The sequence below is a fragment of the Nycticebus coucang genome, chromosome 5, assembly GCF_027406575.1.
Source record: "Nycticebus coucang isolate mNycCou1 chromosome 5, mNycCou1.pri, whole genome shotgun sequence".
Taxonomy (NCBI): Eukaryota; Metazoa; Chordata; class Mammalia; order Primates; family Lorisidae; genus Nycticebus; species Nycticebus coucang.
The window spans coordinates 120,978,681-120,992,779 of record NC_069784.1 but is presented as its reverse complement, the minus strand read 5'-3'; the positions used below and the strand labels follow the sequence as shown (position 1 = coordinate 120,992,779).

Genomic DNA, 14,099 nt, shown 5'->3' with positions numbered 1-14,099 from the left:
CCTCCGCCAAACTCTATCGGGCTGAAAGAAGTTCCTAAGTATTCTATGAATTTACCAATCTTCCTGGGACAGAAAATTAAAGCACAGGCTTTGCAGTTATATCTAATGGACCAACTATTTTGATGAATTTAATGTAGCAAATGTCTCTTTTGAGTATTTAAAAATATTAAAGAGCAACTTAATGGTGGGTTAATGGCAATAGTAATATTCTACCCAAGAAGAATCAAAGAGTAACATTAAAATGAAATATATTAAAAAATATCAACAGAATAGCCGGGCGTTGTGGCGGGCGCCTGTAGTCCCAGCTACTCGGGAGGCTGAGGCAGGAGAATCGCTTAGGCCCAGGAGTTGGAGGTTGCTGTGAGCTGTGTGAGGCCACGGCACTCTACCGAGGGCCATAAAGTGAGACTCTGTCTCTACAAAAAAAAAAAAAAATATATCAACAGTAACTGAGATTCATGTTTCAGGAAGTTTCTTAAGAACCCTCAAGTACCCAATGGCTATTTGGTTATTTTTTAAAGAAGACTTTGTTATGATATTTATGAACATTGAAAGAGAAAGATTTTCCTAATAAATAAAGTAGGGAGGGAAAGATAGGGAGAGGTTGGTTAATGGATACAAAATTATAGCCAGATAGAAAGAAGAAATTCCAGTGTTCCATCGCAGTGGTCCGCAACCTTTTTGGCATCAGGGACCTGTTTTATGGAAGACAAGTTTTTCACAGAAGGGGGTGGGGGATGATTTGGGGATGACTCAAGTGTATTACATTTACCTTAGCTCATCTGGCATTAGATTCTCATAAAAAATGTGCAACTTAGATCCCTCACATGCGTGGTTTACAGAAGGAGTGATTCTATTTTAGAGTCTAAAGCTGTTGCTGATCTGGCAGGAGACAGAGCTCAGCTGGTGATACGAGTCATGGGGAGCAGCTGTAAATACAGATGAAGCTTTGTTCATCTGCCAGCTGCTCACCTCCTGCTGTGCAGCTCACTTCATAACAGGCCACCACTGGTGCCCATCCATAGCCCTGGGGTTCAGGACCAGACTTCTATAGCACCATAGGGTAAACATAGTTACCGATAATTTATTGTATATCTTCAAAAAGATAGAGGAGAAGATTTTAAAATGTTCCCAATACCAAGGAGTGATAAACGTTTGAGGTGATGGGTATCCTAATTATCCTGATTTGATCTTTATGTATTGTATACATGTATCAAAATATCACTCTGTAACCCATGAGTATGCACATTATGTGTGAAGTAAAAATAAAAGGAAAAAGATTTAGTTAACTCCAAAGCTATTGTCATCATCATTTACTTTTTGTACGTGATGGTACAAAAACTACACAGCTGGTAAATGTGTACATTTATGAACCATCATCTATTTTCCCTATAAATCAAATAAAAGGCTGATAAATACAAATTTTCCTATAGCTGATTTTAGGGTATGAGAGAAAAACGACAGTTGAAGCTTTCCTGTTTCATCTTTGCATATTCTAACCCCTCACCAGAAAAAATGAATAATTCCTAATGTTTCAGAAATGTCACCCCACAGCAGGTCTTCCTAAAATTGATTATTTCACAGATACATTGTCGTAGTCAAAAAGGCCAAATTAACAGCAAATGAGTTGTGCAGGAAGTTGAGGGTACTCTTTATGTAACAGTGGGCACCAACTTAAATTACAGATGTTAGCGTGTTCTATAACATAAATCATTTAAAACACAATATATACATGTAACCACTTTGTTTATGGCAATAAACAAAGCTAATAGCAAAAGAAAAGTTAAATCCCATCCACTGCCATTCAAATAGCTCTTCATCTGTCATACAGAGATTGCAGAGCAAATTATTATGCATCAATAAATCGTTTTAATTCATAACAAAAATATAAGATTTTTTTCTTATAAAAAAGAAATTACTATAAGATATTATGAAACAAGAAGGAACCTAGGACTTACCTATTTTAGATTTCCCTGGCTTCTTGACGGAGAATATACACATTTGACAGCTTTTATAAATTGAAGCAAAATCTTAAAATAATAATTGTACATTCTATTTTGTTCTATCTCCTGTTAAGAGCTTAATGATTTGGAAAGTCACTCATTTTCAACAATTAATACAAATATTTCCACTGGGAAAAGTATTTTTTAAATAATTTCACTTTCAAAACTTAGACATTTCCAATTAACAACATATTTCATCCGATGGCAGCATTTTAATGACCATAAAATACAAACTTACGTGTCGTACACATTGAGGAGCCAGTTGAGACACATGTCCACGCAGAGCGGCACATTGACCAGGTCCCTGTGCATTTGTTCTAGCCCATCGTATGTGGTCGTTAGACAATTGATGACATCTGGGACACTGAGAAGCTGATCATTCTGGTTTAGCTTGTGCTGTTTGAAAACTTCATTTGTTGTGTTCAACTCTAAGAGGTCCACTAATCAGGCGAGAAAAAGGATTCTGTTTAGTCATTACGTGACATAACGAAAACGAAAGTGTTGAAACAAAAACGCTTGTAGTCTCAAGTGTTTGCTTGTTTCTTCAATTTAAGAATCTACCCCTTCGATCTAATTTCAGTTTTTAAAGAAATGAACACATTTCCATGCCTACATTTGACCCCACTTCCACACTTTTCAATCTGAACTCTGTTGCTTTTCAATCTCAGCCCATTTTTTGCTCTTGGTAGCACCAACTTTCCTACTTTCCTTTTCTGGCTTTCCCTTCTCTAGGCCCTTTCTGTCTTTAAATACAGAAAGGCATGAATCTTTAAATCTATACAAATGGTAGAATATTACTAGTGTTACAGTGCTGTCCTCATCTTAACTCCTGCAGACAGTCTGATCAATGACCTCTCCTTCATCCTCTGTATCACTGCAGAACTGTTCCAAGTTTCTTAACACGGACATGCACGTGTCATCCACAAAGTTCACTGAAGATGATCAGTTAAAACAAACAAACAATACTTCTCCACCGCCTACTGAACGGAACCTGATCTATAAGGCCATCCATCACATCTGGCTCTGACCGGGTTGACTTCCATGATGCTCTGACACAGAGGCACCTGCCGCTGAGGAGAAGGACAGGACAGACCCTGCGTCCACTGGTCTTCATGTACTTGCTCCCACTGTACTCTTCATGTGTGGAGCATCAACAGTGCTAGAACAGGGATGGTGTGCACAGAAGGGAAAAGCAGAGCCCCTGCTCTCAAAGAGATACTGATGGCTTTTCTAAGGGGAGGCATAAAAGTGCCTTCAAGGAGAAATACACGATTTCTTTGAGTTATTACTGCCAGGGCACAGGAAGGACAAATGGAAAAGGCTCTGGGGAGACAAGACTTTAAAATGGGTCTTGAAAAGTAGATAAGATACAAGGGATCCACATGAAGCAAGGAAAGAATTCCAGGAATACAGAATTGCTTGAGAAAAGAATGTCAGCAAGGTCGGGGGGTCCTAAGGAATGGCAGCCTGCAGCGTGGATGGGGCTCAGCTTACCTGCATGTTGTGTGGTTACAGAGAAGCAGACAGGAGAAGCGGATGAGCCAGGCACACGTTACAAACCACCATGTATCTATTATGTTTATTAAGCATGAAGACGATGCCTTTGAATCTTGGCATAGGGGTAAAGAAAATTCTAGAATCTACATTACTTAAGGTCTGCTTACAGCAATTATTGTTTTATAAAATTCTTCCTCTATTTCTAATATTTAACTTTTAGCATTAAAAAGATAAGCTTAATGGAACTTTAAATATACACAAACACACACACACACACACACACACACACACACACATACACACAGAGGGTGCCAACAAATGTATACACGTTTTAAGTATTAAAATTGTAATACTCAATATATTCTGATAACAAATGATGAAGATAAGTCACAATTGACTTCTGAGACTGTAAGAGGTGCCCAAAGTATATTCATAATATAATATATTAACACAGAGATAACATGTTTTATAATGTGTATGTATTTTTGGCACCCTCTGTATATATATATAGCCAACTAACTATCTTCTCTTTCCTGATGCAAAAACTATTCTGTCAGAAAAATTTACATATTTTGACAGTAAACCAAAATGAACAAATAGCTTCCTTTGTATTTATCATTTTTAACCAGTGAATAACTGTGAACTCAGAATATTTAAAGACATTTACGAAACAGGGTCATTCTAGCTGCTCGAATACCACAGAATTATTTATTTTTTCAAGTTCTTGACAATGAAGAAGAACTTTATAATTATGGAGAGTAAGATGATTTCAAAAACAACTCAACAAGGAAGACATCCTTTTAAAAAAAAAAAAGAGAGAGAGAGAGAAATAAACATAGAACAGCCGAGTCTGGATAACAGGCCAATCTCTTTCTTTCAGATGTCAAATACATCACTGGTAAACTGAAGCTAATGTCAAAAATAACTCGCATAAGCTCCACATGAGTTTAGAGATAGCGTCCGGAACAAAACGAAGCACCACGTGGAATTGTCATTTCATTTTTGCCATATTTCTTGGCACTATACAGGTGACCCTGGAACAACATGGGTTTGACCTGAGCAGCTTCACTTGTACATGACTATTCTTCAGAACTAGTTACACTGAGGGTGCCTGCCTCTGGCTCTCCTCCTCCTCCCTCCACAGCTCCCACCTCTGCCATGCCTAAGACAGCAAGGCCAAGGCCTCCTTTCATTCTCCTCCTCAGCCGACTCACCAGAAGACGACCATGAAAAAGACATTTATGTTGACCAACCTCCATTTAATGATTAGTAAGTGTATTTTCTCTTCCTTATGATTGTATTCATAACATTTTCTGTTCTCTTGCTTATTTTATTGTGAGAAATCAGTATATAATTCATATTACATACAAAATAGGTATTAATCGACTATTTATATAATCAGTAAGTCTTCTGATCAACAGTGTACTAATAAGGAGATTTTTGAGGAGTCAAAAGCTGTAAGATTTTCAAATGTATGGAGCTGTGGAGTTAGCACCCCAAACCCCTACATGGTTCAAGGGTTAAATGCAAACCACATGAGTGTTGTGTGGTTACAGTAAAGTTTTAAACCTCTAGAGGGCAGGAACAAAATTCAAATTCCTTCTCCACAGACCTGCCAAAGGGAAGGATTTTATAACAAACAGGAGCTACAGAACTACGATTCCCTACGGACGCAGAAGACCACATTCAAATACTGCAAAAGGCTCTAAATGAATGTTTGTGAATTCAAATATTAATTATGCTGGCAGCACAGCACTGCTACTGGGGCCCCATGTGGCATAAAATGACAATAGACCAAACGCCACGAAGCCCGTTTCCTGACTCAGGCAGTCTTTGGATTCCTTTCCTAAGTCCCCCTGGTTATCTGCTCTGGAGCTGTGCCAGCAGTTTGCCACATGCCATAGACTATCACGTCTTCCATTTTCAGTGATTTACTCTGACACTTCGCCTTAGTACCTAAACCAAGCGCACATCTTTCTGAAATGTGTCACATTGAGGCACTGTGAAAGGACTGACTACGTTTAAATCACAGCAAATTATGATTATGATTTTCTCTTTTCAGAGGGAGACAAATGACAGCTCAGTCATGTGGTAAATGAAACAAACGGCAGGATCATTTTTTATCTAACTCTTAGATTTTTTCTTTAATCCCACGTATAAGGCCCACAGGGTCTAATGGAAATGCATCATCATTCTCTTGTTCTGCAAAAAAAGTCAAAAATAAGAATAAAACTAACAATGTTTTGTACCAAACCTTGGGTTTGTGTGACTTTTCTCCAAGTCTTGATGCTAGAATAATTCAGCATCAAAAATAAATGAACTAGCTGTCAGCACCAGCATGACTGAATCTCAGACCATTTCTTCTTAGTACTTTTCCTATATCCTCTTCCAAGCACCCTAGAAATGCAGGTGATGCTCAAGCGTTCCTGTCTAGCCTTTTATCTAAGCACCTGGTGCACTCAAGGACCTGACTTCCAATATCACCTCTGTCTGCCTAAACACTTGATCACGCTCCCATAGCTTGGTTCCCTCCCAGAGCTGGAATTTCTACCCTCACATGTTCCAAATAAAGGTCTTGCCTTCTTGTCCTTCTTGTTATGCTTAAATCCATAGCTATTCTAATACCTTCCCTTTTTCAGCCTCCATAATTTAGTAACTAACAAAGTTCCCCAGCCATCCCTTCTCCCACAGGCTGTCTTACAAACCCACACCCTTATTGCTTATCTTCCTACTCAGCCAGTTCAGCCTTCACCATCTTTCCCCTGAATTATTTACTCATTTTCTGTTTCCTGTGCCCTTCAATCTTTCTCAGGTCCTACCCAAACTTCTAAAGCCCACATCCATCTCTAGCCCTATCTCTAGGCTTTCACTAGACAGGAAGTAGTCCATAGCTCTCCACTCCCTTAAGGAAAATATCCATACATTAAATACAATACTATGAGAGCTTGAGAGAAGAAGAAAGGAGAAGGAAGAAAAATTTCACAAAAGAAATGACCTTTTCAGTGACCTAAATTGACTTTGAGGAATTTTCTAGACATTGAGCAGACAGCTAAGTTACTCCTTTCAGACTCCACTACTTGAGAGAAGAAGAAAGAAGGAGAAGGAAGAAAAATTTCACAAAAGAAATGACCTTTTCAGTGACCTAAATTGACTTTGAGGAATTTTCTAGACATTGAGCAGACAGCTAAGTTACTCCTTTCAGACTCCACTACTTGATGTTCCCTGAACTCCATCCACATATTTGATTCTAAAGCATGTAACTCCCTCTTCTCCTCCCTGGGTAATAGCCACATGCCTAGGTCATCTGTCGCTTTTACGGCCTGGCTATTATGTCTGCTACCCAGGGAACTTGCCTTCTCCCTCCTCTGAATGCTTTTCCCTTCGGCTTCTCTGCTATTGCCTACAACATAAAGTTTCAAAATCAAAATAAAAGAATATACGTAGAACCTTCATAGGCGGCCACCTCCTTACATCAACTGCTTCCTTAAGTAGACCTAATTTTCATAGACTGGGCATGCACCACATGTACAGATCAGTGCAGTAGGCCTAGTTCCTCATGTTCACCACCTCCAAGTGTTGACCAGTTTGTTACGATCCCTTGTGTGGTCAATCTATGGCAGTTCTACTCTATACAGTACACCTGTGCAGTCTAAAGAACAGTGATAGAACTGATGCCCATCAATTCATTTAAGTCCCTTGTGTTGTCAGTCTACAGAGGTCCTGCTGTACACAGTACCCTTGCAGTCTAAAGAACGGTAATAGAACTGATACCCATCAATTCATTCATCACATAGCTGAAGATATGCAATGCGATTCTTTTTAGAAGAATGATGTGTCTCTAAATAATACAATGCTTAGTTCTGCATGGTTTTGAATAATATATAAATGGAACCAAATGTATAAATTTCTTCTGCCACTTAATTTTTTTATTCAATTTTATAGTTCTAAGATTCAACCATGTTGATGCTGATTGCTAGTTCATTTATTTTTTGATGCTGTATCATTGCACATTTATGAATATGCCAAAATTAAACAGGTTTTACTATTGAAAATTGCTGCTACAAATCCCCTTGTACATGTCTTCTGCTACATAGCTACGCAATCTTCTATTTCAAATAATTTACTCACTGTGTCCTAAACAACTCTGCTCTGTGTCAGAAACTATATGAGATCTTATGGGAAGAAGAATGCAGAATTGTCCCTCCCAAGAAGACTTACTTCATGTGAAGACATAGACAATAAATAAATAAAAAAAATATTGAAAATCATGACCCATGCTTTGCCTTCATTCCTAACTTAGCCCACTGACAAGTGCTGTGTCAGGAAACCATCAGTTCTATGTGGAGCCGTAGAGAGCCCCATAAAACCTGGGCAGCCTGAGGGCCAGGACAAGCACTTCTGGGGGAGGAGGAACAGAAAACAGAGTTTTTCATGTCAATCACTAACTTGATGATGAAGTAGGGACCTTCTTGGTGGAGGACAGTGAAGGAGGTGGGCAGAGAGACAGGCCTGTCTGTCTGGAATGGAAAAGGCCATTCCATTCCAAGGGCAACAGGAACTGTTACAAGCAGGGCTGGTGCCATGAGTAACCTTCTCTCTCTGAATTTGAGTTCCTTGAGTGTGAGAACCAAGTCTCTTTACATTGTTTTATCAACTGCACAATCCTGGCACCCACAAGGGAATGGATGACAGCAGTGTGCCCTCTGCCTGCAGGCATCACGCTGGGCGGGGACTTACACAAAGTGAGAGGGGACCCGACCTATAGCAGTTCTCAGGGGAGAGGGCAGTCAAGCTGTCACACAAAGGCAGGCACACGTCGCTCAGGCGAGACACTGGCATTATAGGCAGTCATAGAGTGCTGGGAAACTTGGAGGCAGGTGGGATTAGCTTGTCGATGTTTCCAAAAGAGGTACCTTTTTAACAGTATTTGGGAGGAATAAAGGATCATAGGCCATGGCATAGGAAGGGTGAGGGCACTTCAAGTAAACAGAAAGGATGGGGCGGGGGCGGGGCGCAGGCGGCCAGGGCCAGGCAGACTCTACCAACAGGGCCTTGTACGTTTAAAATCCACCACAACCGAGCACCTTCCTAACTGACATTACCAAATGTCATTTAGTTTAGAAGTTGGAGGAGTGTCCCGCTTGTTCCTCTCAGGTTTGAAGGAATGAGTTGAGGAGGGAGTTTTCCCTTTACAGGATTAAAAGGGCTGACAAAAGAAAACTCAGAATGTGTTGATACGTTTATCCACCAGAAGTGCTACTGAAAACTGGGTCCGTGTATGTAACAACACAAAGCAGGCCTCTGTCAGAGAGGATTTTGAGGCTGGGTCGTTTGTCCTCATTTGATAGCTCATCAGGCCTGAGAAGACCTTCCAGACCTGTCCTCAGGATCCCGGTGGTGCAGCTGAGCCTCTTTGCAAAAGTGCTGCCACCAGGGACTCCCTGCACAGACCAAACATCCCCTCTGTATGTTTGTAATTTATTTCCTATCCTCTTCTCACTCAACACACGGTCCCCAGCCAGAGTGTGCTGGCTTTCATTCTTTGCTCTGGCAATTCTGCAACACTCACTGGAACCACTACAACCTGCTAATCATCTCTGGGGCTCTGTGGATTGGGCAAAGGCCAACCCTCATGACACTGTAGCCAGCTCACAAGTCATTGGCAATTTCTACTGACTTCCAAGCAGCATATCAGTTTTCCAAGGACAATTTTCTTTTTCTTTTCTTGTTCTTCTTCTTTTTTTTTTTTTTGAGATAGAGTCTCACCTTGTTGCCCTGGGTAGAGTGCGGTGGTGTCATAATTCATAGCAACCTCAAACTCCTGGGCTCAAGTGAGCCTCCTGCCTCAGCCCCCCAAGTAGTTGGGACACACCCATATACTTTTTTTTTTTTTTTCTATTTTAGTAAAGATGGATCTTGCTCTTGCTCAGGCTGCTCTTGAACTCCTGAGCTCAAGTGATCATCCTGCTTTGGCCTTCCAGAGTGCTAGGATTATAGGCGTGAGCCACTATGCTTGGCCCTAAGGATAATTTTCAAACCTTCACTGAACTGCCTAGATAAAAATCAATATTTACCAAAAGGTGGCACAGGAGAATACTCATAACTTTCTAATTTCCTACCTTAAAAATATACCCAAATGTCACTTTCATGACAACTACCTGATAATGCCTAAATGTTCTTTGGGTAGACTCAATCATTAAAATCATATCCAAAAATATAATCCAGTTAGCTTAGATCTATATTTTATTATAAGCATTCATATTTCCATTTAACTTTAGGTTATTTGAGGAGAGAATATCCTTTTCCACAAAGTGACTATCACAGAATATCTCTTGGAACACATCCTTAGCAGCAAAAATTCCTTGATAATGCTAAACTTTCTAGACACATTTTAAAATAAAATAGAGACTTTTATCTAATTTGCTAAGGTGCCAGTTCAAATTTGGATGAGGAATATGATTTTTCAGTGTTTCTTTATTATGGGATTGTATTGAGACAAACTGTAACATTACACTTCCAAATGGATACAAAGCACTACAAAGAGGTGATGACCCACTACTTTGATTTCGTGATAGTATCTTTTGAAATTGGTGGCAGCATAATTTTTGAAAAAGCTTTTCATGTTTCTCCTGTGTTTTGGTTAATTTTGTTCTCCAACTGAGCATGGCATATGTTCAGTTGTTTCACCACCACACGCGGGTGGGGCAAATACTAAAGCTTTTACAGAAACACAGCCAACTCCATTGAGTGGGGCACCCTGGAAATCAGATTAACCTTACAAACACCACACCCTCTTTTTCTTAAAAAAAAAAAAAAAGGCAATCCAAAGTTAATCTGATTAACTCTGGCAGAATAACTCACAGCATAGTGCCTTTTGTAGTCTGCGAATTTTGATTGCTGTACGGTAGGCAGAGAAACGTACATTATTCAGGTCGGCTGAAATGGAAAAAGGAACAATTCAAAAGAATGTTTATTATTTAATTTATATTGAATGCCAAGAATGTGTTTGCTTATTTCAGATGATGGAAAAATACTATGTCTCTCTGAAATCAAGTCTTCTAAATCCCACAACATGTATTTAAGAAAGTAATTAAATGACTATGAGCACCATGTTCAGATGTCCCAAAGTAATGCTACACAGGAAATTCCAAGACAGCATTTTCAAATAGCTGTCTGGGCTCAGAACGTGATACCCCAAAGTATGGTGCCCTGCTGTGCTAAGTACATTGAACTGAAGGAGTTTTGAAGGCCTCAGAAGCAAAGTCTTTCTGATCTTCCATCTGCCTATCCCCTGTCCCTCTTTCTCCCTTCTAAGTGATGCATAGAAGCCAAAAATCCTCTTTCCCAAGGTGAGCCATAGAAACTTGAACTTCTTTTCCTCAAAGCAAGCCATTAAACTTTGAAAAGCCACTCTCTGACCTTATTCCTTTTCCCTTGAAAGGTCACCCTCATGTGATAGGTGACCTGTACCTGGAGAAAAAATATGCCACACAGAGAGGCCTGGAAGAATCTGAAGAGACAGGCTTTGCTGGGTTCCCCCTCAGTCTATCGCCATTAGATCAAAATTTTTCTCCAATTAGTTTCCACTGGCTGCCCATTCTTCATTGAATCTAAGTACAAAAATAGACACTTCCCCCTGCATCTTTAGGTCTTCATTTCTAAAGGTTCCTATGGCACATAAAACTTTGATTAATCAATCCATTACACTTTACTCTGTTAACCTGTCTTGCAGGAGTGTCACTGAGACCCTTATGATGGGTGAGGAAAGGTGACACACCTTTCCACTCCTAAATAAGAAAAAATAGAAGATGAGAAAAGGGAAGCACGGTTTTTATTATGGCTTAATCAGCACCTTGCACAGTAGGCTGAGGGCCTTCTTTCCCTACTGCTAATGGGGATTCTCCTCCAAGGACATTTTCCCCAAGGACAATCGTTTTCTTTCCGCCCTGATGTCCATCTCACTACTCATGAAGCTCTTCTTATTTTTATCTGCCTTCTATCCTGATTTATTTGCTTCTTCTTCCCCTCTGTAGATCTGGTGAAAGTGACCTTATAATCAATATTCAGATCTTCAGAAACAATGGATAGCTTTATTTCCCTCTTTACCTCCTAAAGACAAGAGTTTTAGACACTAATGAAGTGAGAAGAATATTTAGTAAACAACAAAAATTTTCCACTCATCTTATAAACCAGTGCTTCTGTCTTGCTTGTCCAACCTTTGCAGAATCCCTCAGCTATCCACATAGAAACCCACTGTTTAGAGGGATAAAAAGGGGTGACCCCTCTGGCTGAAATGGGAGTGGGAAAGGGAGGCTCCAGCTGCTGCTCTCACCCTTGGCAGCCCCTTGGCTACCCAAAGAGAGAATGTTAAAAGCTTCTGGAGCACCCTGAAGGAAGTAAACAACAATTGCAAGTCAGACTCTACCAGAAATTCAATCCAACTCATCGAATCTGTTCTCTTACATTTTTATATTTAAATGAAATGAAATTAGTTAAGCTAATTTGATAAAATCTACTGAGTAAAAAGTGAGCCAAAACCAAATTTAAAGCAGTGGGTTAGAGGTTGCTAATTGAATTTTATTTTATTTTATTTTTTGCATTAAAAAGCTGGTGTTTAAGATGACTCAATATGAGGGAACTAAAGCCTACAATTACATTCTTTCTTCTATGTCAACTCTTTTTGGTTCACACAGTTTCAAAGCACATGATTCTTTTTTTTTTTTTTTTTTTTGTAGAGACAGAGTCTCACTGTACTGCCCTCGGGTAGAGTGCCGTGGCGTCACACGGCTCACAGCAACCTCTAACTCTTGGGCTTACGCGATTCTCTTGCCTCAGCCTCCCGAGCAGCTGGGACTACAGGCGCCCGCCACAACGCCCGGCTATTTTTTTTTTTGTTGCAGTTTGGCCGGGGCTGGGCCTGAACCCACCACCCTCGGCATATGGGGCCGGCGCCCTACTCACTGAGCCACAGGCGCCGCCCAGCACATGATTCTTTTAAGAAGAAAAGCAATACCTGTTCATTGTACTGCACATGGAAGCTCAGCTGCTTTTACACATCAGTGACATGATTCAACGTGTCATTCCATGGAAGAAGAGCTGGCTGTAAGTTTCCCTCTGAGAATATGTAGTACTTGGTTGTTTAGTCTAATTCACTACTATTAAATAAAGCAACACTCACCAAGGGATTGAAAGAGTTCAGTCATTTTAGGATGATCCCAACAGGTTGTCTGTGTTTGATGGCTGGGAACAAAAGGTAAAATTAAAATAATAGAAGACTATAAACCCTAGTATAAAAGCAACACAGAGAATACCCAAATAGAGAAGTTTTAAATAAATTAAAAATATATACATACCAAATTATCCCCATCATGGACCACTCAGAAACCCAATGCCCAATTATTACTTAATATCTGAAACCGTTAATAAATTATATTTGAGCAACTATATAGTGAGAATACAGAGGAAAAATTTTTGCTTTGTCTATTTAAAAAAAAAATTGTAGCTAAAAATTAAAACTTAGATCGAAAGCATGACTGTCGTGGACCCTCGGGCACTGGGCTCAACGTGGCGAGATCAATGTAGGTTCCAGAATAATTCCACTTCTGTGTAGCAGATATCGATTCTCATTCAGAACAAATCTTATGACAGCAGAAGGGCTATGAAGTCTGTGTACTTCAACCCTCCTAATAACATTCCCAAAGACTAGGGTTATGAAGAGTTTAACTGTGGTCTTGAACTTCTAGCCTCAAGCAGTTCTCCCCTGTCAGCCTCCCAAAGTGCTGAGATTACTGGCCTAAGAGTTTAACTCTGAACAACATCACCTCACCATCTACGGAGCCCCTCCCTCCTCTGCAACCTTGCATGGAAAGATCTTAAGCACAAAATTCATTCCTTTCCCTCTTCATGGGAATCTGGATTCCCTACTCTCCTTTGGCTGTGCCATTTCGACCCGGTACCCCTCTTCCCAGCTTCTCTTGTGTAATAAGCATTGTTTTTTGTATATGTTGAACTGTTTTCCTCATGATCCTTATTCTTCACTTTTAAAACAACTTTTATACTTTCTCTTTTTGCAAATTCTAAAACAAATTCATATATTAGTTAAAAATCTTTGGGGAAGAAGATGAAGATAAAAATAGATAAATGGAGTGCTTAAATTAGGTTCTTTGTAGTGTGTGTGTTAAACAGCTCATAATATTGATGGGTCAGTGGCCTTACATTTAAAAAGAGTTCACTTTCCCTTATCTAGGTCAGAAAAGAGCAATAAGATTTAATAGTCCTCCAAAGACTTCTCAGATGACCCTCAGTTTTTTTCTGTTTAGTGAGCTAAGTGAAACAGCATAGCACACAAGAGATGAATATTTAATATCCATAACTTCAAATTTAAGAAAATTATTTAAAAACTTATGTAATAAATCAAAAAAGTGGGGTATTATATCATTGGGAAAAGAATAGCAAACAGCTCATAATTTGCTTTGACAAATATTTAAAGTTTATATTTGAACTTTGGTATACAAAGTGTCCTGGAAATTCCAAAATCTCAAACAAAATAATATATACCTACAATGCAAAGATCTGTCTGGGACGAGATGGAGGGTTGTC

At 39.6% G+C, this 14,099-nt stretch overlaps 1 protein-coding gene across 9 annotated transcripts in view; it reads right to left on the bottom strand.

Moving 5' to 3' along the window:
• The window catches only part of UTRN (utrophin), a 533,531-nt gene that overhangs the window by 61,278 nt on the left and 458,154 nt on the right, over positions 1-14,099 (bottom strand). For all 9 annotated transcript variants that reach the window (XM_053590883.1, XM_053590887.1, XM_053590886.1 and 6 more), the window contains 3 exons: positions 12,679-12,740; positions 10,362-10,436; positions 2,242-2,443 (listed from right to left, as the gene is read on the bottom strand). In XM_053590883.1, coding sequence (XP_053446858.1) covers positions 2,242-2,443; positions 10,362-10,436; positions 12,679-12,740 — 339 coding nt within the window. The remainder of the gene's footprint in view (positions 1-2,241; positions 2,444-10,361; positions 10,437-12,678; positions 12,741-14,099) is intronic.